This window comes from Centroberyx affinis, unplaced genomic scaffold (assembly GCF_046629955.1).
Source record: "Centroberyx affinis isolate AG114_WGS23_722 - 3 ecotype Tasmania unplaced genomic scaffold, CSIRO-AGI_Caff_v1 ptg001927l_1, whole genome shotgun sequence".
Taxonomy (NCBI): Eukaryota; Metazoa; Chordata; class Actinopteri; order Beryciformes; family Berycidae; genus Centroberyx; species Centroberyx affinis.
Window position 1 is genome coordinate 28,675 of NW_027280289.1, and position 25,021 is coordinate 53,695.

Sequence of the window (25,021 nt, forward strand, 5' to 3'; positions counted from 1 at the left end):
CCAAAATTTTCTATTATAAAAAATCTAGTTGGCTGATCAGCTGGTGAAAGCGGCTGGTGAGTTAACAGCTGTCTGGAGTCCTCTTTCATTCCAGAAGGTCTAGACAGCTGGTAAAATGTTGAAAGTGCTTCATGAAAAAGATGTCAGCTTCATGCCTGGGTGTCAACCAGATAGATCTTACGAAATGATTTCTTAAGATAGATCCTAAGAAATGACATAAGAGGAAATTTTAGGAAGTTCTTAAGAAGGCTCTTAAGTGCAATTCCTCAATATTTTCTTAGTAACAGTCTCATTTCCTACGGATTTCTTTAATTTTCCAACTTAAGAACTTCTCAAAATAGGGCCTGAATTAATTCTGGTTAATAAACTGTAGGCTTACTGACATTGAGGCTAGGAGATAAGGAGACAAGGCTAGGAGGCTAGGAGACAAGGCTAGGAGGCAACCCAAAGTGCTTCCATCTACAAAACAATTGGGGAAAAACCTATTTAGAGCAACTAGAGCAAAGATTTAAACATTGGTTGCTGTTGTTAACTGTAAAATTTGCAGCTTATTTCCAACAGACATGAGACAGAGGCCTACCTGGCCCTACACCAAATAAAGCTTTACAATAAATGTTCATCTTAATGTTAGGTGTAGGGGAACCTATGAAGACTTTGAACTATAACCTACTTGTCTAAAATGTGTTTAAATATATGATATTAGAGGCTTACCTTTTCACTGTAGGAGTTTTAAGACAGGTGAAGGGCCGTCTGAAAGTTAAGAAAAAAATCAAGAACAAATTTGAGAACTTGCAATTCAAGAATACCATTTATTCCTAAGTTTTTCTTAGGAAGAAACATAAGAAGAAAGTTAAGAAAATATATAAGAACTGTTTTTGAGAACAGCATTTTTTCCTATTTTTTTTCTTAAGAGTAAAGTTAAGAAAAAAAATGGCACTTCAGAAGATTTTTTTTTCTTATCCGGTCCCTGGTTCCTAATGTCACAATGAAATCTCTCACTTCTCACCTCTCAGCTTTCATATGCAGTGAATATAAATGTGAAGTTACAATGATGTGAATTAGAAATAGAATAAACGCTGGCTAGCTTACTTCCCACCTGTAGCATCCTCCTCCAGGCGAACATCTTGCCCCTCGCCATCTCGGGCCACACTAGATGTCGCATTAAAACTCTACTGTAGAGTGAGTGTTTTTTTCCTTTTCTATCCTCTTCAGGTCAGCAGCTAATCTCCGCCTCAGGGTGACTCAGCAGGATGATCGCCAGGCCGGGGACGGGACGTCGGTCTCCGGACTTTCTCCGGAGTTTCCCTGTCCTCCTTCTGTCCTGCCTGCTTCATCTTAACCCCTTGCTGGCTTACTCACTGAAAAACTGCACTGTGTCTTACTCTGGCCGTGTGGCCGATGCTTGGGTTTCATGCAAGGGTCATGACCTCACCGCCGTTCCCGACGACATTCCCAGAGACGCAGTGCGGCTAGATCTCTCGTCAAATCGCCTTTTGAAGATCAGCGGGACAGATTTTAGATATTTATCAAAGCTCAGAGTTGTAGAGCTGAACTTTAATTTGATTTCGCGTATAGATGATGGAGCTTTTGCAGACTTGGCAGAGTTAAGGGTGCTTCTCATGTGGGAAAATAAACTTACAAACCTGACAGACAAAATGTTTCAGGGGCTGTCCAGTTTAGTAGTGCTATCACTGGATAGAAACCACATTGAATATATCGCTCCCTTGGCGTTTCAGTCGCTGCTGAGCTTACGGACAGTATCGCTGGGCTCTAACCAGCTACAGCAGATGGCTGACATTATGCCTCTCTTACGACTACCAAGCTTACATGACTTGGACCTCGGATATAACCACTTCACCTCTTTTCAATCCAATGACCTGCCGTTTAACTTCTCCTCAGAGCTCAGAGTGTTGGCCTTAAGATTGAATCCATTGAACAAGTTCAGCATCACAAGAGACATCTTTCCTCATCTTCAGAGTATGGACCTGTCCAAATGCAGCAGAAACTTTGAGTGGGACGTACCGGACAAGTCTTTTCTAAGGAGCTTAACTTATTTATACTTGAGAGGAAGTGAAATTAGTTTTGACGCCTACATCGAGGTGCTGCGGACCGCTGACTCAGTGGAATATCTATTACTGAACTACATGGAGGAGTGGATAGAGGACGGTCTGGTAGACATCGCCTGCCAAATTCCCGCGCTGAGAAATCTTGATCTGAGCTCGAATAAGATTGGCAGGGTGGACGATGAACTGCTGCAGTCTTGCTCTCAGCTTACTGAACTGGATCTATCAGTTAACGATCTGACTGAGCTGTCTGAGGACTCGCTCAGATCAGTGAAGCAGCTCAGGCGTCTGAGCCTCGACAGAAACGGACTGTCTAAAGTGCCTCTTGCCCTCAGAGGCGTCTCCACACTTGAAATCCTAGATCTGAGTTTGAATTTTATCAGTGAGCTAGGTTGCTCCGACTTCCTGAATCTGATAGGATTGACAGAACTTAACCTCAACCACAATCGCATTTCAGAACTCAAAGGATGTGTTTTTCAAAATTTGAATGGTTTGAAAGTCTTAAATATTGGAGAAAACAATGTTTTCACTCTTGGAAATACCTTCCAACTCGGCTTACCGAAACTAGAAGTTTTGAATTTACATAGGAATGGTTTCAGGACAATCAGAAAAGGAGATTTTAGAAATTTGTCTTCCCTCAGGTCTTTGGATTTAGAATCAGACACATATCTGAATGTGGAAAAGGGGGCTTTTGAAGGACTGGATGATCTCAGGACTCTCAGTCTGTCAATAGACACTTACAGTTTGGACAGACCAGGCTTTTTCACAGGACTGCGACACTTAGAAAATCTAACACTTCATCTCACTTTTGCCTGGAGCATCAGAAGCTCTCATGTGAACAACACGCCACCTTTCACATATTTATCTTCCTTGAAGATGCTTATAATGAAAGTTTTCGATGATCATCACTCTCACATCTCACCAGATCTGCTCAAGGGCCTGAAGTCTTTAGAGCACTTTGCAGCTGAGAATTTCTTCATCAGCTCACCGGACCCAGACACATTTAAACACACTCCTCAGCTGAAGAGTCTTCTGATCAGCCGCAGTGATCTGTCAGATCTGAGCCCTGAACTGTTTCAGCCAATCCCAAACCTGCAGGCTCTGGATCTTTCCAACAGTAAACTCAGGTCCTTGGATTTCCTGGCCCGGGCCAACCTGAGTGGACTGACTTGGTTGAAAGCGAGTCAGAACGATCTGACGGTGATCAATGAGACCGTCGTCCATTCCCTCCCTGCCCTAACATATCTGGACCTGCTTGGTAACCCTTTCAGTTGTGACTGCTCTAGCTCTGGCTTTAACCAGTGGGTGCAGAGCAACAATCAAACACAGGTTGTTAACGGCCACCAGTACACCTGCACCTATCCTCTTAGTGAAAGGGGAACCAAGTTTCTAGACTTTGACAGCCACTCCTGTTGGATGGACGCTAACTTCCTCTGCTACATCTGCAGCACTTGTGTGATTGTGCTAACTCTCCTCACATCCTTTATCTACCACCTGCTGAGGTGGCAGCTGGCCTACGCCTACTACCTCTTCCTGGCCTTCCTGTATGACAGCAGGAGGAGGAAGACGGGAGCTCCTCTCCGCTACGACGCTTTCGTCTCCTACAACGTTCAGGATGAGGCCTGGGTCCACCGAGAGATGCTGCCGGTGCTGGAAGGAGAGCAGGGCTGGAGGCTCTGTCTGCACCACAGAGACTTCCAACCAGGTAGAGACTGTCTGTCTGTCTGCCTGTCTGCCTGTCTGTCTGTCTGTCTGTCTGTCTGTCTGTCTGTCTGTCTGTCTGTCTGCCTGTCTGTCTGTCTCTTATCCTCTTCCTCTCAGAACTGTATTGAGAGTAGAGTTGGTTCTATCTTCTATCTGTTTTTAAAGGATTTCTAGCCACAGTGGAGGTTTCACATCCTTTTTTAGCTCTCAGTGCCTGGTTGAAGATCAGACCAATATGTTGGTTTGCTGATATTGGCCTGTCAATAAAAATCGGATATCGGCCAGTCAGTGTTGCCTATCACCAATATGATGAAGGGTGTCAGTCTGTAACCTGCAATAAAACCTGCCTCACTTACCTTAAGGAGCTGATAACCCATCTAAGAATTTAATTGTCCTGTGTTTTACTGGAGAGTTTTAGTGTCCCAGATGGTCTAAATGACTTTTAGAGAATGTAAACGCCGCTACTTATGATGTTATTTCTTCCGTTCTAACAAAGCACAACTGCCATCTAGCCTTTTGGTGGTCTGTGGTCATGGAAACCAAGGAATCAGCGAGGCCACACCCACATTATCCTTACAGTATATACCCATGTCAACAGTCCCCGCACATATGGAATATGTAAGGGTGGAGAGACGGTCTCAATATGATGGAGAACCAACAGTAAGCAGGTCAAAGGTCAGAGCCGCCGCGCCTGGACACTATTGCTGTGACCTCAGATTGATTGTGTCAGAGCAAAGTAAAGAGGAGGCCAATCAGAGCTAAGGAGAGCGGCAGGGGGGATTATTAAATCTTCATTCAGTAGAAATCGGTAATTTTCGGTCGCCACAGGCCTGTGGTCATCCACGATGAAACCATGTCGCAGGTCTCCTCATACAGACACCTTGGTGTTTTTATTGACAACTCATTAACCTGGAACACCCATGTGGACGGTCTCTGTAGCCGATTACAACGACGACTGCACTTCCTGTGTCGACTTAGAGTTCACGGTGTTGATAAAAAATTTATATTAGTCTTTTATCAGACAGTTTTAGAGAGCCTTATCAGATGCAGCATCACAGCTTGGTTTGGTACACTCTCTGTGCAACTAAAGTCCAAACTGGTCCGATTGATGCAGACCGCATGGAAGATTATAGCGGTAAGACAGCATCGTCCCTGCAGTTTACTTACAAACAGGCGACACTAAGGCAAGCCAACAGGAGAGTTACTGACCCATCCCATGTTCTACAGGCTGAGTATCAGCTAGTGCCCTCTGGGAGGAGGTTCAGAGTCCCTTGTTGCAGATTACATAGATTTAAAAATTAATTTATCCCTTTGTCAATAAAACTTTTAAATAGCAGCAGATAAGAAAAGGACGAGGCCAAGATGGACGCTGGAGATTTGTGCAGATCTTTGCTTTTATTGATGTGATTCTGTTTGTCTATAGGTGCTTTTAGGAACCTTGCTGTATGTTTTTATTTACTAACATCTTTGTATGTTTTTTGTATGTGGAATGTTTCGTCTTTTACGGCTGCAGCGTGGGTGAAAGCCCAAGCCAAATTTTCCACTTTGTGGGACAATAAAGTTAATCTTGAATCTTGAATCTTCTTCCCGTCGCTTCCCCAGGTAAGCCCATCATAGAGAACATTACGGAGGCCATCTACGGCAGCAGGAAGACCATCTGTGTGATCAGCCGGCGCTACCTGGAGAGCGAGTGGTGCTCCAGGGAGATCCAGATGGCCAGGTGGGGGCGCCGCCTCTCTGTTCTCACATACAGCAGTTTAGTTTAGTTTATTAGTTTATTAGTTTATTTAACAGCAGCCATACCCAACACAACTGTTGGGCCAGAGTTAGCTATATAGCTAAGTTACATCTGCAGTCCCTGGGCAGGAGGATATTAAAAAACAATACAAACAATACAATACAAACAATTAAAAACAATACAATTAGCAAAGTTTACAAACAGTACATCACATAGAAAACAAAATGTCATACAAAATATACATTATAGTCTCCATGTTGGAAAACAGTTTGTTCCATACAAAGGTTTAGATCAGTGATCACATGACTGATTTGTCTTGAGCCATGTTTTAAGTGTTGCTTTAAAAATCCTGAAGCTGCATTCTCTGATCTGGGAGTTGAGTTCATTCACCTGCTGCTCTGACTGAAAATGCTGACTGTCCAAAAGCAGTTTTCCTAAATTTAGCCGAGCGGTCGCCTCTGACTTCTCGCTCTATCTCTTCCCGCTTCCCCGAGCCGCTCGGTCCGTTTAACTCTCCGAACCGTGCGTCCTGTCCCGTGTGTGTGCAGCTTCCGCCTGTTTGACGAGCAGAAGGACGTGTTGATCCTGGTGTTTCTGGAGGAGCTCCCGGCCCGGCGGCTGCCTCCCTGCTACCGCATGAGGAAGCTGCTGAAGAGACGCACCTACCTGAGCTGGCCCCGGGCCGGCCGGCACCCCGGGGTCTTCTGGCAGAACGTGGGGCGGGCGCTGGAGACGGGGGACGGTCCCGCCGAGTCCGCCCACACGCACCTCCTCTCTGGACCGTGAAGGTGCGTGAAGTAAGGCGCAAACACACCAGGGCATGTCTGTCATTGAGAAATACCGCTGACTCATCAATTGCTCATCCAGCTGCTGAGATTTTTGGCTTACAAAACTGACCAGGGGCCGGATTCACCAATGTGTTCTTAAGATAGATCTTAAGAAATGACATAAGAGGAAATTTTAGGAAGTTCTTAAGAAGGCTCTTAAGTGCAATTCCTCAATATTTACTTAGTAACAGTCTCATTTCTTACAAATTTCTTTAATTTTCCAACTTCTCAAAATAGGGCCTGAATTAATTCTGGTTAATAAACTTTAGGCTTACTGCCATTGAGGCTAGGAGACAAGGCTAGGAGGCTAGGAGGCTAGGAGACAAGGCTAGGAGGCTAGGAGACAAGGCTAGGAGGCTAGGAGGTGCTTCCATCCACAAAACAATTGGGGAAAAACCTATTTATAGCAACTAGAGCAAAGATTTAAACATTGGTTGCTGTTGGTAACTGTAAAATTTGCAGCTTATTTTCAACAGACATGAGACAGAGGCCTACCTGGCCCTACACCAAATAAAGCTTTACAATAAATGTTCATCTTAAAGGCCCTATATGTAACAATGACACCCAGCGTTTAAAATGGGTACTGCAGTCCAAAATCAGAACATTGGAGAGAGTTGTCTCCCCCCACCCCCTCCTCCCCGGACTCGAAGCTCACACGGGTTGCCAGGTGAAAACAGAAAGAAAACAGACGCAGTTTCCATGTTCATAGATTGAAGAGCGTGAAGCTAATCAGTCTGGTAGATAGTGGTAACATGGAAGACAGGACTCTGACTGCTGGAACTTCTGCACCAAAACAAAACAAGAAGCCTATAACAGACGAGGCTAAAAGAGGTAAGAGGGAGAGGGAGAGGGAGGGGAGCGCGACACCCGGAGCTCCTGGGAACCCCGCGGATCGTTCGGCTTGAAGTTCCCGTTCCCCGGCCCCCTGCAGCACGGCAGACCAGAGACTCCGGTCAGGCTCCTGTACAGCTACTAAGCTACGGTATGTAACGTTAACCTAGCCTAGCAAATTAGCTTCACTTTGTCTGTACATAGCCGGCTGCCGACAGACAGGTGGTACAGAAGGGAATGAAACTACGGTATCATAGTGACTTACATTTATCAGCAGACCACGGTGTTCCTCATATCCAGTGTGTGTGCAGGTTGTAATCGTGTCGTTTAGTCCGCATTTGGCGTCTGGTTCTGACGTCCTGTGTCCGGTTCATGCGTCCTGCCTTCTGTCGGCTTGACCGGCCGTAATCGCCACGTTTAATACAACTCCATACTCCCATTATGTTACTTGATTTGTGTTTAGTCAAGTTTGTTAGCGGTAGCATTTTCCATTAGCTGCAGCTCGTAGCATCAGGATAGTAAATGTTGGATAAGATATGTTCACAGTCTCCAGCTTTCAAATGCATCTCTGATATTTACCCGTATTTTACCACAGCTCTGGTCGTGGAGTTTTTTCGAAAGAGGACAAGGTTTTTTCGGTCGGGTAGAATCCATCTCACTCGATCCGGTTCGTTTGCTTGCTTCCATGGCTGCAGTACGCTGTGTTTGCGTGCCAATTTGTTTCATATCTGGCAACCCGGGGTGTGGAAATGGGCAGTAGGGGGAGTCACACAGACCAAAACACAAACAGACGTTCCGCTCCGGAACGGAAGTTTCAAAGGAGAACATACTGGCTGTAGCATTGTTAGCATGTTTCCTTAATCTCTGATGACATATCATGGTCATTTTATGATTTAGTACAGTAAATATATTACATATTGGTTCTTTAATGTTAGGTGTAGGGGAACCTATGAAGACTTTGAACTATAACCTACTTGTCTAAAATGTGTTTAAATATATGATATTAGAGGCTTACCTTTTCACTGTAGGTGTTTTAAGACAGGTGAAGGGCCGTCTTAAAGTTAAGAAAAAAATCAAGAACAAATTTGACAACTTTCATTTCAAGAATACCATTTATTCCTAAGTATTTTCGGAATAAGTTATGTTTTAGGAAGAAACATAAGAAAGTTAAGAAAATATATAAGAACTGTTTTTGAGAATAGCTTTTTTTCCTTTTTTTTTCTTAAGACTAAAGTTACGAAAAAAATGGCACTTGAAAAAAAAAAGGGTTTTGTGAAACTCTTCATTTGAGTTTCTGCTGTTATTTTCAGCTGCTCGTCGATGAAGGGCGGAGTGAAGGAGGCCGGTGGTCTTCGTCACGTTCAGCTCCACAGCGCCACACTTCAGCTTGTTTTAGCTGTTTTTTCTTCAGTGTTTTTGTTATTTACCTCAGTTATCAGTGAGCTCTGTACCAACAGGTATGAAAGTTTATTTTAATATGTTACTTAGTCAGTTTGTTGGGGGGGGGGGGGGGTGTGGAAAGTTGAAATTGTGAATTGAGTTAACTTAAGTTAACGCAGACCTGCCAACCTTGGGAAAATATTTAACGTTAATAACGTTAGCCTAATGTTACGTAATTTTCAAGCTAGCTTGCTTGTTCACCAGGCATTTAAGTTGGCAAAGTGTGTGTGTGTGTGTGTGTGTGTTGGCACTGTGTAGTCTATAACCAATGGTGGAAGAAGTACTGAGATCTTTTACTTAAGTAAAAGTAGTAAAGATCCTCCATTACAAGTAAAAGTCCTGCATTCAAAATCTTACTTCAGTAAAAGTACATAAGTATTGGCAGCAAAATGTACTTAGAGTATCAAAGTAAACATACTCATTATGCAAACTGTCCCCATTTAGAGAGTTATATTTTTCATAAATTATTGGAATATTAATACTGATTTATTGACATACATGTACATGTAAGCAGCATTTTAAAGTTGTCAACGTGAAGCTAATCTTGACAATTTAGCTACACTTTTGGGTAGTCTAATCTATAACAATGCTATTTTATAGTTATTTTAAAAAGATAAAGATGATCAAATGAGATAAAGATGATCAAATGTTTTAAATATAAAATATAGATCTGAAAAGTAACTCGTAACTATAGCTGTGAAATAAATGTAATGGAGTAAAAAAGTACAATATTTCCCTCTAAAATGTAGTGGAGTATAAGTACAAAGTAGCATCAAATGGAAATACTCAAGTAAAGTACAAGTACCTCAAAGTTGTACTTAAGTATAGTACTTGAGTAAATGTACTTAGTTACTTTCCACCACTGGCTATAACTTAGCCTACTCTAGGATAATTTCAAGGAAAAGAAACAACCCCCCCATTGCAAATAAAAGGAATTCTTCTCAAGAACATATGATTGTATTGTTTTAGCTGATTTTATATGTTGAATAACTTGACGATATGGTGATGAGTGTGGAAATGAGCGTGTGCAAAGCGAAGTGGTGCGAAAGCGTGTGAACTAAGCGTTACACTATTGTGGTTCTCAAAATATTTTCCCAAGGTTGGCAGGTCTGTTAATGCTTAACTTACTAATGGTGTTCATGTTAACTAAGGTATTAATTTATACTTTATTTAAAAGTCATCTTTATAAACTGTTAAATAATGTATAAATTAATACCTTAGTTAACATGAACACCATTATTAATTTTTTTTTTTTTATTACAGGCAAGTAATACACATAACACACGACAATATGATGACATGACAATATATCCTCACAAAAAAAGAAAAGGAGAGAAAATTAAAAAAAATAAAAATAAAAAAGTAGTAAAAAAAGTAAATAAATAAATGAGTTAAGTAAATTAGTAAATTATTACCAGACACTTTTTTGCAATTCTTATTGGTCACTGATAGAGATCAATAAAGGTCATAGGTTACTTAATGCACCTTTTAAAGACAAACACATGCTTCTAATGGGTGTATCAATACTGTTTATGTGTGTATTTCTTATGAAGCTGTATATGCAGATGGAAAATAAGCTTTACGCAAGTTTGATATTCATTGTAGCTCAAAGTGAAGGATCATTTTACTCTGATTTTTCTAAACATAATAAACTTTCTACAGCCATGAAGACCACTTCTATTCATTTATTTTATATGTAACTCAGGTTTAGCTGTCATTTACTCAGTTTTTTAACCTTTATTTATTCAGGGAAGGTTCACATTTCCTGGTGCCTTGCTCAAAGGCTCCTTGATAGCAGCTGCTGGAGGAGAGAAGAACGTCTGTCATTCCCTTTCCCCGGCCAGTTTTTCTGGATATTTATAAAGTCACCAGTCTCCAACCTCAGATTTTTATATATATCCTTTATATAACTAGGTAAAAGTCTCATAGAGATTAAAATCTCTTTTTCAACAGTGACCTGGCCAAGAGAGCAGCATAATTGTTACAACAACAGACACAAACAATACAAACAGACAAATACAACTGTCACACACATCCAGTTAATATGCAATACAAGGTCAAGGACAAAAATCCAGTTATGATGCATAAACAGGTACAATTTTCTAAAACGATTTCAGTGAAAATTTAGGAGCAATCACATTGACCAAGAGTAGTATTTTCTCGATCCTTTAAAATTGACTTAAATTCCCCCACAGTAATCAGCTCTGACAAGTTCAGGTCCTTCTGTACATTATTCCAGGAAGAAGGGGCAGCGTATTTAAAAGCTTTTTTGCCTAATTCTGTTCTAACTCTGGGGACCAACATCTGTAGAGTACCGTGAGGCCATATTGATTTTGTTTTTCTACACATGTAGGTACACAGATAAGGAGGAACCAGCCCAAGCAGAGATTTATATGTAAAAGCCAACCAATGCGAAGGTCAGCGGACAGACAGAGACACTCAGCAGCAGCATACAGAGTACAGTGGTGTATGAGATTGCCACAGCCAGTAATTAAACGTAAAGCACAGTGGTTTACAGTATCCAACTTCTTTAGGCACTGGTCAGGTGCATTCATAAAGAGCAGATCACCGTAGTCCAATAAAGGTAAAAAAAAAGTTGCCGAAATCAAGTGTTTCCTTGCCTGGAGGGAGAAACAGGATTTATTCCTAAAAAAGAAACTTAATTTAAGTTTCAGCTTGGAAACAATGTGTGATCTGAATGACAGTTTTAATTCAGTCTCATCCTGAACAACAAAATGTCTCCAGTCCCAGGTTCAAACTTCTGCTTTACTGTCGGACTGAGGAACGGATCGACACTCATGACAGAGTTCAGTCTGACATGCGTGTGGTGAAATATCTCCATGTCACACACACACACACACACACACACACACACACACACACACACACACACACACACAGTATGAATACTTCCTCAAATCTCTGTCTGTTTGACCTGAACCCTATTTTCCATCTTTTTCCATCATACTGATCAAATGTAGCTTATTTATTCATTTAACAGGTACTATGAAATACAATGTACATTAACGACTAATTTTTTAACACCCCCCCCCGGTCAAACATAGAATTTCTACATATACAATAAAAAAATAAAAAAACCCCTTCCTTCTTACCATAGTGGTTACGTCAATGATAAAACAAAAGAACATGCAAAACGACAACACTGTAAATGATTTGAAATGTATTGACAGAGTGTGCATCAATACTGATCTATACTGATCAATACTGACCGATTTCTGGTCGGTTGCTTCACTGTAGAGCAGCTGACGTCTTGCTTGCCAATGGACGCTCCCAAAATAATCAAAAGCACCCAAAACCACATCTTCTTTCACACATTTATGCTGCAATAAGACACGCATATTACTGTAGTTCTCTTGCATACTTCTTCTTCTTCTTCTTCTTCTTCTTCTTCTTTTTCCGTGCGTTTCTTTGCTCACCTGTAACTCAAAAACCGTTCATGCTACACATACCGTTCTTATATCAAAACGTGCGGAATTCTTTGTAGATGTGTTTTATTTATGATGCTCCTTATACTATTTGAGTTATTGATTATTAAATAGAATTCCATAGAAATCCATTGTATTTATAACTCAGCCACTGTATACAGAGGAAACTGATCAACCGTTCATAAGCTCACAATGATGCCATGTATGAGTTATAAAATACATGACTGTCTATGGCCTTCCATCCACTTCCATGATGTTTATAACTCAGCCACTGTATACAGTAGAAACTCCATTCAGATTTCAAAATGGTCGCCACGCCAGCTTACAGCAATCACAGCAATCTAGTTTAATTGTCATTTTATCCGTGACCTGACAACTTTCAGTATGTATTTGGCACTACTTTACCCAGCGGCGGCATGTAGACGGCAGAGAGGAACCAAGGAAGTGCAACAGTCAAGGAAACATCAAGACTGCAGGAGGACTGAAGGTGAGTCTTACCTGCGTCTCATCACAGACTGAGCGTCAGTAGGTAGAGACAGACAGACAGGCTTCGAGTGCTTTTGTGTTGAGTTTTGGAGCGTCTGTTGGCCCGTTAGGAACGGACATCAGCACTGGAGTTATGCTTTACAAACACACACACACACACACACACACACACACACACAGACCTGTGTTATGTGACCACTGATATTCACCCCATGCCAGTGGTCTTGTAGGGGAAAAATAAGCTTCACCCTTGTGGGTCAAAATGAATGAGCAAAGATTCAAGAGTCTTCTGTGGATTCTTTATTCAGACATGCATGGTTCAGTTCAAACCCACAGGTTGAGATTTCTTTTTTTTTTTTTTAAGATTTATTTTAGGCATTTTTATGCTTTATTAGACAGCGATAGTGTGAGAGATAGACAGGAAGGTATGGGAGAGAGAGAGAGAGGGGAGGACATGCAGCAAGTGACAGCAGGCTGGATCCGAACCCGGGTCGCTGCGGGAAGGACTGAGCCTGACATGGTCTGTGCTGTACTGTGAGATTTCTTGAGACAAAGCCAACCAACTTAACCTAATATGGAAACACGTATGGATAGCATATACTGTTGTCCACCTATAAGAACACTCAAAACCACTCATAACCATATATAGTGGACATGCACACGTACATGCACTGATTACTGGAGAAGTAGCTGAGAGGTCACAGGGTTTCATTTACACTGCAGGCTCAAATCAGGTTTTTATAACACTTCTGTGTCGCAGAGTGGAAAATCTGTTGTCAAACCTATCATTATGTTCCCTGAATTTGGTATTTAACTTCACTTTAGGAGTAAAAAAAATTCTCAAATACATACAAGTTGATACACACTGGATTGATCTTTTTCCATTTCCCAAGTAAAAAGATAATATCTTTGTAAGATACAGGAAGAAAAACGGTAAACTGGGTCCAGCTGAGGTTTGAATCTGTGGGACGTGAAAAGGGAAGAGGAGACCAACAGTTTCACTTCTCAGTGTCATTATCACCCCCCCCCCCCCCCCCCCCCCCCCCCCTGCGGTTGTCAGAACAGGAAATGAGCCGCACAAGGCTTCAGGCAGAGGAGGAGGACAAAGTTTAAAAGCCTTTATTTCAGATCAGGGAACATCTAGGGCCTGAAAACGCAGAGCGGCTTGGAGCAGGCCGGCTCCTCCTGAGGCCGAGGTGGAGAGTTTCTCTGCACCAGAGAGCCTGAAAGTCAGACCTGTGAGGCTCTTCTCCTGTTTTGACCACAGGTTCCATCCCACCAGCAGCCAGCAGACCGCTGAAGGGTCCTGGATCCAGACATTGAACCTCTCACTCATACTCACTCACTGTGCTCTTTAAACTGTGACTCTACTGTCAGACGGTCAGTAGAGTCACATTAGAAGTCTTGGGTTCAGTTTGTATTATTGTCACATAATCCTTTCCTGCTGGAGGAGCGTAATCTTCCCATCCTTCTGTCTGCAACACGTAATCTGAGTTCGTGCTCAATTCACAAAACTTAAATACTCATTCTTGATCTTTTTTGCTGGTTTTTGCTGAACCAATGCAGCTGTCTAGATGCTGCCTGCTATTGTGTGTGTGTGTGTGTGTGTGTGTGTGTGTGCACAGTGTATTTGTGTGTGTCCAGGACTAGATCAACCAATAAATTAATGATTGATACAAACAATGAAACATATTGGCAGTGAAACATCAGTTGAGAGTTCAGACTTGCCAATTCTGGGAAAATGAGAGAAGGTTATGTGAGGAAAATTAGGTGAAATGGGGTTTTAGCAAATACTTGGACACCCACCGCCTTGTAACCCCGCCCCATCAGGTCTTTATAGACGGTGGAGGCTCTGTGACTTTCAGTCAGTGTGGTTAGGTTGCTCTGGTGGGTGAAAGTTGCCAACAGCCCAGTTAGCATTTCAGCTAGGTCTCCTCTCGCTCTAGTTGTTTCATCCGAGTTTCCTCTGGCCTTTGGAAGCTGTGAAGCTGCTGCAGCGTGTCGGCCATGTTTCTGCGGTACAGTGTTTATTTCCTCATCGCTGGGCTTTATCTGAGCAGCTCGGCTCCGACGCCTGAGGACTGCCAACGCCTGGTCACACCTCTGCCTCTGGAGAACCTGACCAAGGTAAAAGGCTTCAGCTCTGTTTGCACAGGACTAAAGCCCTCAGTGTTACTGGAGGAGGTCTGCTGATGTCCTTTTTACTGGAGTGATTGTGATTATTACAGAGAGCATGTGTAATAGTGACAGTTTCCAGGCAAATACCCTACATACCAAATCCATAGTATATATGTTTAATTTAATATCCCATGATATTCTTTAAAACTGCATTAACATTGTCCCAATATAACCTTATCCTTATACAATTCAAAAAAATATGTGAATGGTTTGCCTCCATATTACCACATAACCTCCAACATGGTTGTAATAAAAAAACGAGTCAAATTCTTCCAACAGAATTCCCTCCATATTCTTGAATTTGAGGAGGTACATGATGTCTGACACATCATATTCCACTCTCCTTCTGTGATTTAAATATTCAACTCTGCTTCCCATTTAGTTTTTATATAAAGCGTTGAGGTTATTGTTCCCTCATGAAAATGAACACATAGAACGGGGCCATATTCCATATCCCGTTAACTGTGTGCCTGTTGAAATGCTAAGCCACCATCCTCCGTGTCCGGCCGTGTGTGTACCGCGCTCCTTTCCTCACGTTGTTTGCAAGCGATCAATAACTTAAACATTACCAACGTATCTTCCAATATCCCCGCTAAATCGTCCAGTACAGATAGAGTTCATATTGAGTAGGTTCATGCTGTGGATATTCAGTACTGAAGTGCTTAAATTTTGGTCATGGATTTTTGCTGGTTGTTGTACTTTTATGTTAATTTGATGTGTGAAAGTTACATATTGCAGCTTTAACTCAACCCAGTTGAAGAGATAATTACCTGTTTGAATGCTTTGATTAACAGTTGGGCCTGATTTATGATTTTATGACCAACTTTAACCTTTGAAGTTGTCAGCTCACAGGTTCTTCTTACATCTTTCAGTTCATCTTAATGGTGTTTCAATACGTCTTTATGTCTGCCAACACTAATGTTAAACTGCATGTTCTGTACAGATTCACGGCAGGTGGAACTTCATCGAGGGTTTCACTGATCATGAAATCTTTGACTCCATCCTGAAGACGCTCGACAGTCACTGGTGCCGGATCACACCGTCACCGTCCAGCAACAACACTCTGACTTTGTTTGAGGAGAACATGATGTGAGTTGGTGACAGCTTGGGGCAGTCCATTTTTATCAAAGACCCAACAACATGATACCTGTTAAAAACAGCTGTTGTTGATGTACTTTGCATTCCTGGTTCCATTTAGTAGTTTGGTGTATTTTTCTTCTTGGTTGATAACTGGCCGATTGTAGCTGAGGTGATTCCACATTATCTTTACTCAATCAAGTGTAAAGAGACACTCCTCTCCCCTCAAGTTAAAATCTAGTGGAAAAGGGAGCTGAAGTTGACATTACCTTCTGTCAGTATATGGGAGGTTACTTCACATAAACAATCTAAAAATGGCTTTGATTGTGAAATATGTTGTAGGAAGCATCAACACATCTCGCTCAGCTTACTTTCACAAAAATCCATTCAGTATTTACCTGAATGACAAATTTAGCTGCTGAACTACACTACCCAGAATGCTTTTAGCTAGCTGGAATGTTCCATCTCCTGCAGAGGGAACAAGCTCCGGTAGCTAGCTAGCTAGCTGCAGCTTCACAGCTCCAGAGACAAAATGTGTTCAGATCCTCATGAGGCTGAACTCAGACTTTAGTCCCAAACTGCATCTGAACAGGTGAAAACCTGCTGAGACAGTCTGCTGCTGCTGGAGGATCAGCTGCTTCAACAGCTGCTTCATTCTGCTGGAGTTCTCCATCATTGCAAAGTCTTTTCTGGAAGTTTCTACTCTACTAATAACAGAAACATGCAAATCGTCTAAAAGCTTCTGCTGTGTAGAGTCGAGAGGTGAATCTCAACTCCATTTGTTGCTTTGTTGCAGTCAATGGAAAATCATGTTAGCCACTTCGGCCTGCACTTCCACTTTGGCTCCGTTCTGTTGACAGAAGTTCATTAAAAAATAAATTCCCCCTTCAGTGGCCTAACGCAGTAACAAACCTTGACTGAACTGCTGCTCTCAGAAACCTTTACACTATGTGTCTGAGAGAACATGAGATAATATCTTTGAGAATGTTTCTATGAGAAAATGAGATATTCCATGAGAACACGAGTCTTTGAAAACGAGACATTCTGTGAGAATGTGTGTCTTAGAGAACAAGATGAGATATTCCATGAGAAAATGATGAGAACATGAGATATTCTTTTGAGAAAATGAGTCTGAGATAAAATGAGATATTCTATGATACAACATGAGATTGTATATGAGACCATGAGATATTCTATGAGAACACGAGTCTTTGAAAACGAGACATTCTGTGAGAATGTGTGTCTTAAGGCGTTTTCACACCTGCGCTTTTAGTCCGGTTAAATCGGACTCTGGTTCGTTTTCCCCCTTGGTGCGATTCGTTTGGTCAGGTGTGAACACAGTAATCGCACTCGGGTGTGGACCAAAACAACCGCACCGAGACCCTTTAGAAGAGGTGGTCTCGGTCCGGTCCCGAACGAACTCTGGAGCGGTTCGTTTGTGGTGGGAACGTGATCCGACCTCGATCCGACCCGACCACCAGTTGCACTCAATTTACTCTGCAAGTTTGAGCTAAACGGCTCCTGTAGCCAGGTAGCAGGTATAGCAGCTATAGCCAGGTAGCCTATAGCCAGTATAGCATTTTCAAGACGTTTCCTCAAATTGCATTCCGCATTCTGCTGGTACAGTTTTGCCCAGATAATTACAACAGTTATGTTGTAATTATTGTTGTTATGTTAGCAAATGCCAACTCTGCCGTTGCTCCATGTTGCGTAGCAATGTGCACTAGTCCAGAACACAGGACCTTCTTCCTGTATTTACTTTCCTGCTCCCGCCCCAGACACATCTGACCAATTAGCGGAGTGAACGTTCTCACCTGGTTTGTAGTGATGCATTTTGGTTTGCTTGGATTTTTCTCCATGTGAAAAGAAACCGAACCAAGGGGAAAGCGCTGATTCGGACCAGAGCAAACGAACTATAGGTGTGAAAACGCCCTTAGAGAACAAGATGAGATATTCCATGAGCAAATGATGAGAACATGAGATATTCTTTTGAGAAAATGAGTCTGAGATAAAATGAGATATTCTATGATACAACATGAGATTGTATTTGAGACCATGAGATATTCTATGAGAATATGAGAACGTCTCTGCAATGACTACAGGTATTGAGATACATGGAAACTTTACAGGCAATGGTGGAAGTTTCCTCAGCATTGTTCCTTTCATCACACAGGAGCATCTTGTTTCCATCAAACACTGGAATAGATTTATGAACCTGTGGCTCACTTTGTTGCCTGTTGCAGGGAGTGTTGCCCATCTATGTTGCCCCCAAAATTGCCCAGTGTGTCACAACCCAGTCAGAATATGAATTCACCATCCTCCTCTCTTTTCCCAGGAATGGAAAATGCCACAACTCGGTTCACAACATGACCGTCATCGGCGACACCATGGTGTTTACACGTAAGTCATAGTATCTAGCTCAACTCTGGTCTCCCAAGAAAACTATAGGGCGACTACATCTAATACAGAATGATGCTGCATGAACTTTAACCAGGACCAAGAAAAAGAACCACATTACACCTGTCCTTTGCATTGGTTTCCAGTAAATACTATAATTGATTTTAAAATCCTCCTACTTGAATATAAGGCTCTGAATGGCCCTGCTCCCCATCATATCAAGAAATTGATATTATTGTGCCATATCAACCAACAAGAAGCCTCAGATCATCAGACAGTGGTCTCTGTTATTCCTGTGTCTGCTCTAAAGCAGGAGAAGCTGCATTATTTTTGTTTATTTCCAATGCTGTTTTCCTGTTGCAGCTAGAAATAAGAGAGGTCCAAAGCCAACTTTTCTGGCAAAATTTGTCACATTTGCCGACCCAAATGTTTCTCTGAGTCTCATCACTTTAAAGGAATAGTTCACCCAAAAATGAAAGTTCAGTCATTATCTAGTCACCCCCATGCCAGTAGAAGATCAGGTAAAGTTTGTTAGTCCATACAATAGTCCCGGAGATCCCCCGAAGAAGTACAATGCAGCTTTCTCCAAAACAAATGAAGTTGCTGGAGACCTGTCTTCAGACCATGCTTCAGACTTCAAAAAATAACAGAAAATGGCTCCATGCAGCTCTTACAGCATAATCTAAGTCTCTTGAAGCCAACAGATCCCAAAATGACTTGAAAAGACCGACATTTACACCATTATTTAGCTGAAATCACCACTCTAGCTGTTATTTCAAACTATGTCACATTTGCACGCACCCCGGCCTCGATAGGTAAGACTAACTCGAATTAGCAGAAACAAGACTTCCGGTTTGGCTGTTTAGCCTTCAAAATTAAAGCTCAAGATTTTAAAATTATTTATTTTAAAATTATTTATTATAATAATTATTTTTATTCTGACATCAAACATTAATATGGGTGCTCACTTATTGAATTTGACAATTAAATACAAAGTAATTGGTTTAAAACAGTATTTCTACCTATTTTAAATCTCACGCTTTTATTTTGAAGGCTAAACGGCCAAACCAGAAGTCTTGTTTCTGCTAATTCGAGCTAATCTTACCTATCGAGGCCGGGATGCGCGCAAACGTGACGTTTTTTTTAAATCAACAGCTAGAGTGGCCATTTTTGTTGTGTTCTGATTTGTTCTCTAATTTATTATTTTATTTACTATCTTTATTTCTTTCACTGCAACCTCACCAGATCAAATTCCTCGTATGTGTAAATGTACTTGGCAATAAATCTGATTCTGATTCTGCTTCTGCTTCTGATTCAGCTAATGGTGTAAAATGTCTTTTTAAGTTTTGGGATCTGTTGGCTTGAAGAGACTTGGATTATGCTGTGAGAGCTGCATGGAGTATTTTATGGTTATTTCCGTTATTTTCTGTTATTTTTTGAAGTCTGAAGACAGGTCTCCAGCAATTTCAGTTGTTTTGGAGAAAGCTGCAATGTACTTCTTCCGGGGATCTCCGGGACTGTTGTATGGACTAACAAACTTTACCCGATTTTCTACTGGCATGGGGGTGAGTAGATAATGACTGTATTTTCATTTTTGGGTGAACTATTCCTTGAACCACCAGACAGGTATCCTAACTAACCAACTAGCTAACTAAACGTAAGCTAACAGCCACCTCCTCTCCCTAGACTACAACAATAAGTCCACTGCCCACATGCTGCAGGCCTGCGCTGACTGTCTGGTCCTCAGCTACAACAGCACCGTTGGAGATATGGACGTCTCCATCCGCTCTCATAATATACTAGGTAGGATGGAAAGCCTGGGGGATGCTGGGGGGATGTGTGAAATACCGGAATATCCACACTTTAATAACAAAGAAAAGAATCAAATCTTTCTGGACAAAGGAGTAACAGCTCCTGCAGCAGCCAGACAAAATGAGACGGGATAAGTGACCACATCTGTGTCTTTTACAGTGATTTTTCAACAAGAATTTATCCATGTTCTGTTTTTCTTCTTTTTTTTTTTAGCTTTGAAATAATTCCAGAACCTAGCAAAGCAATGTTTTTTTTTTACACACAACCACTAGTTCCATACACAGTCTATCAGCTGATACACTGAAGTGGAGCTTTTGGGTTGAGCAGCAGCCCAGCTCTACCACCACAGAGAGCCTGACACACACACACCGACACATAGAGCTCCTGTCTTGGTGCCGCCGCTAGCGGTCGGCGATGTGAAGATCTTAGGTGAACATTTCTCCTCGATCTGCCACTACAGAGAGATTGTAAGTATCATACTACATTCACACATCACAATCCAAGTATATTTTGCAATGCATTCATTCATCATAGTTTTGCGACTCACAGACACAGACCGCTTCCAAACTTTGCTTTCACAAACAAACTGTCTGTCGTTGCCTGGGTCAATCCGTTTATCCGTTTATTCGGATCCCCATTAGCTGCCGCTAACGTAGCAGCTACTCTTCCTGGGGTCCACACATAACATAACATATATAACAAGACATATAACACATGTAACAAGTCTCAATAAAAACATATTCAAGAAAAGAAATAAAAACTAAAGATCACAACACATCAAATTGCATTCCATTGTGGTTGATCAGGTCGGTTAATTAACGTTAGGGTTATTGTTAATGTGTTTTTTTTAGTAGTTTTTAAAAAAAAACTTGCCTTGCTGGGTGTTTCAACGATCATAGTTGGTAGCTTGTTCCACACTGTGATGGCCCTATACAATACAGAACTGCACACTGCATCTGTTCTGGGTTTTGCTTTAACTAGATAACCCCTAGTAGCCTGCCTGGTAGTGTGACTATGTTGATCTCTCACATAATTTATTTGTGAGTACAGACAAATTGGTTGTTTACTATAACAGATATTCCTAAAGCTATTCCAGCCCTGACGGAAGGCTAGATGGCATTAAGACTTTACTTTTCATTTTGTTGGCAATTTCCTCCTCGGCCTAAAGGCCAAATTATACTTCTGTGTCCAAGTACCGCCGATGCTCCGCTGTAGGTGTCTGCGGCGTAGCTGCGGCAGTCTGAGCATTTCTGGTTCTGCGTTCTAGTCGTAGACCACCAAAACAGTAGTAGACTTTACTATCTGAAACTCCTGTTCTGAGATGTTTCTCACTATGAATTCAGTGACATGGTAATCTTTATAATTCGGAGATGAGGTGTTGTACAAATGAACATATTTTCAAACCTCTTCACCTCGTCTCTCTTCCATCTGCTCCATGTTGTCTCCACCATCGGCCCACATCAACCGGATACAGCTAGGAGGAAACACCAAGCGGGCCAATCACAGTTCTTGCCTCCCCCTATGTGCGGTTATATTTTTGGAGAGGAATCTGAAAAGTAGTCTCTGCATGTGGTTTCCCTTTAAGCGTTTATTAAACATGGATTCCTGTTTTCTCCAGGCAGGTCGTCGGCCCTGGAGGAATCCGATCTGGAAACTTTCCGGCAGCAGGCGGAGTGCCTCGGGTTTTCCCAGCCACCAAACTTCCACTACGATCCCAAGAAAGGTCTTTATTATTTTATATTACGATCCTTCCAAAATGAGATCTCTCTCTCTATGTAGTGTTTTGGAAATGAACTGCTCATTTATTGATTTTTAAAGCCACAGTCTGCAGCTTTTCGCCTTGAGTGAGCAAAGTGTATTGTTAGTTATTTAGACCTGAACACACAGACTGATAATGTAGAATGTATTCTTCTATTTTAATTTGAGAAAACATTTGCAGCTTTAAGGTCAGTCCACTCCCTTATTTAATCTTTATTGATACAGGAAGACTGAGAGGAAGAAAGACCAGATGGATGGATGGATCTGACTATACAGTCGACAGTCATATTAATCATTTAATATCAAATGGAAAAACTTTGTCTTCTCTTTCTCTTTCACTCTTTTTTTCTCTCTCTCTCTTTTCACAGATTTCTGTCCTGATGATGAGGCCCAAAAAATGTGAAAGTTGTTTTCACCTGAAGAAACAACTGCTGACATGAGATATAACTGTTTAATTTGCCACTGAAATCCTTTTGGTTGTGTGTTGTGCATTTTAGTAGCTACTCATCATCCATCTGTAATACTAATAAACTTTATTTGTGTAACATTTTCTGAATCAGTCAGTGCATTGCAAACATGTGTCATGGTTCTGCCATGGCCTGCCTTTGTGTTTCTTTGTGTTTCTCTGTGTTCCCTGCCCCCCTTGTGTCTCCGCCTCCTGGTCTGTCTGTCAGTGTGTAGTGTGGGTGTGGCTCCCTCTCTCCCCCAGCTCCTGCTTCACCTACACACCTGAACCTCATCACTAATCACCCATCCCCACAGTATATTTACCCTGGTTCAACATCCACTCCTTGTCAGTTCGACGAAAAGAAAGAAAGATGTTGAGCAGTCACTCTCACACTAGTGACACCTCTGGTCAGCCAGTATAACTTCTCTGAGAGTGACTCCCTCAATTTTTCCTCTCAAAAAGGAAATCAATTTATATGAGATCTTGAAGGATTCTTCGAAAGAGCCTAGAGTCTTTCCAGTGGTCTTACCCCACCCTATAGGCAGGCCCCACAGCCCCTATAGGACTTGTAAATGTTCCTGTAGAACAATACACAGATCATCTAAACAATTACAATTATAAACTTTAAGAAATCCTTCAATTCTCAATACAGGTTTGAGGATCCCATCAGAGCGGATAAACTACTCACCAGAGTTCCTCTAGACTCCTGTTGGGATCCTGTTTGTGACACCAATTTATGAATAATTTTGCATAAAATAGGTAAAACATAAATAAAATAAATAAAGATAACACCTGTTACATCTACATACAGATGATTTAGCCGAAGGCCACAGAGAAAAGGAATGTTTTGAGCCGACTTTTAAAAGAGCTGACAGTGGGAGCACATCTCAGTGCTTCTGGAAGTTTATTCCAGTAATTTGGAGCATAATTACTAAAAGCAGCTTCACCTGATTTAGTTTTCACCCTGGGAACAACTAACAGACCGGTCCCAGATGACCTCAGAGGTCTGGGTGGCTCATATCCTAAGAGCAGGTCAGAAATGTATTTTGGAGCTAAGCCATTTAGCGCTTTATAGACAAGCAGCAGAATTTTAAAATCAATTCTATGGCACACTGGAAGCCAATGCAGTGACCTAAGAACTGGTGTAATGTGTTCTGTTTTCTTAGTCTTAGTCAGAACTCTGGCAGCAGCATTCTGAATCAGCTGTAAACGCCCCAGAGTTTTTTTGGGGGAAGACCGGAGAGAAGACCATTGCAGTAGTCTAACCTGCTGGTAATGAAAGCGTGTATCAGCTTTTCTAAATCATGTTGTGACATAAGACCCTGTACTTTGGTTATATTTTTAAGATGATAAAAGGCTGATCTTGCAATGGTATTGATATGTTTGTTAAAATTGAGATCGGCATACATAATAACACCAAGATTCCTAGCTTGGTCTTTACTCTTGAGAGACAGGGAGTCAAGGTGAGCCCTAATTGTCTGTCTCTTTTCCTTGGTACCAAAGATAATTACCTCTGTTTTGTCTTTATTTAGCTGAAGAAAGTTTTGGCACATCCAGTCATTAATTTCCTCAATACACTAAATCAGAGAATCTACAGGACCAAAGTCGCTTGAAGAAAGAGATATATAGAGCTGAGTGTCATCTGCATAATTGTGATAGTGAATGCTGTTTTTCTGTATGATATGTGCTAGTGGAAGCATGTAGAGGTTGAATAAAAGAGGGCCAAGGATTGATCCCTGTGGAACTCCACATGTCATACCGACCCTTTCAGAGACAAAGTCACTGATAGACACAAAGTAGTTCCTGCCTTGCAGGTAGGTCTTGAACCAATTTAAGACCGGGCCAGAGAGTCCAACCAAATTTTCTAGTCTATCTAATAATATTGTGTGATCAACAGTGTCAAATGCAGCACTAAGATCCAGAAGTACAAGGATAGAAAGCTTGCCTGAGTCTGTGTTTATACGAAGATCATTCACAACTCTAACCATAACCAAAACCCCAGACGATAACTCAAATCACAATATCGATATTATACAATATATATCGCTCAGCCCTCTTTAGTCTGACCTGAGCTTAAACAGTAATAAGTTACAGCCCTTCATCAAGCCTCTGGCCTCTCAAATGGATTTTTACAAAGGACAAACCTACCTAGATCTAATTGATCCAAGAGTCAATCACAAAACAGAATGATGCAATACATCGTACAAACAAAATGAAACACCAGGAAACAAAACAAAAGGCACAAGGCACAAAACAGCATGATCAAATATACAGAACGGGCCGACCGATCCGACCAGCAGCAGCAACCTGAGAGCCTCAGTGAAGACGAGGAGAAACTCCAAGAAAACATTACCGCTCTCTGATGAAGCCGCAGCATGGCCGACACACGCTGCAGTGGGTTTTAATACATTTATTTTTCGTGTGAAGAGTCCCTCGGAGCTCCTTTTTCATTAAGCAATGACCAAACCAAAGATCACACAGTAAAATGTTCCAGTTGTTTGTCCTCTCAGAGAGTCAATATGACTCCGGGGCAGCTGGAGTGATAACTTTGATGAGTGTGGACCGATAGAAACACTGGAAGACTGTTGATTTTTACTTGAGAGTTAAACTTCTGTGCATCTTCAACAAATGCCTCCACACACCAAAACCCAGTGGAAGCATCTCTCTTCTCTCTTCTCTGAACTGTTTTTTATATACAAGCAGGGTTTGCACAAAGTCTTTAAATTGTTTAAGGTCCTTTAACTTTTCAAAATGTAAGTACTCGAATACCTGGAAAATTAGCCTGTGATGTGGAGAACAGTTATGAACAGAACAAA

General features: G+C 41.6%; 1 protein-coding gene across 1 annotated transcript; it reads left to right on the plus strand.

The window, feature by feature from the left end:
• Window positions 1–1,250: 1,250 nt before the first annotated feature.
• LOC139653552 (toll-like receptor 13) lies at window positions 1,251–22,160 on the plus strand. The gene is made up of 9 exons (XM_071530414.1): window positions 1,251–3,768; window positions 5,370–5,487; window positions 6,054–6,287; window positions 14,524–14,662; window positions 15,657–15,802; window positions 18,126–18,190; window positions 19,874–19,990; window positions 21,618–21,722; window positions 22,126–22,160. Exons 1-9 carry the CDS (start codon window positions 1,251–1,253, stop codon window positions 22,158–22,160), a joined length of 3,477 nt encoding a protein of 1,158 aa, XP_071386515.1.
• The last annotated feature ends 2,861 nt before the right edge of the window (window positions 22,161–25,021 follow it).

Coding starts and splice junctions, on each gene's coding strand:
- LOC139653552 (XM_071530414.1), top strand. CDS start 1,251: ATGATCGCCAGGCCGGGGACGGGACGTCGGTCTCCGGACTTTCTCCGG. Junction 3,769..5,369: donor CCACAGAGACTTCCAACCAG/GTAGAGACTGTC, acceptor TCGCTTCCCCAG/GTAAGCCCATCATAGAGAAC. Junction 21,723..22,125: donor CCACTACGATCCCAAGAAAG/GTCTTTATTATT, acceptor CTCTTTTCACAG/ATTTCTGTCCTGATGATGAG.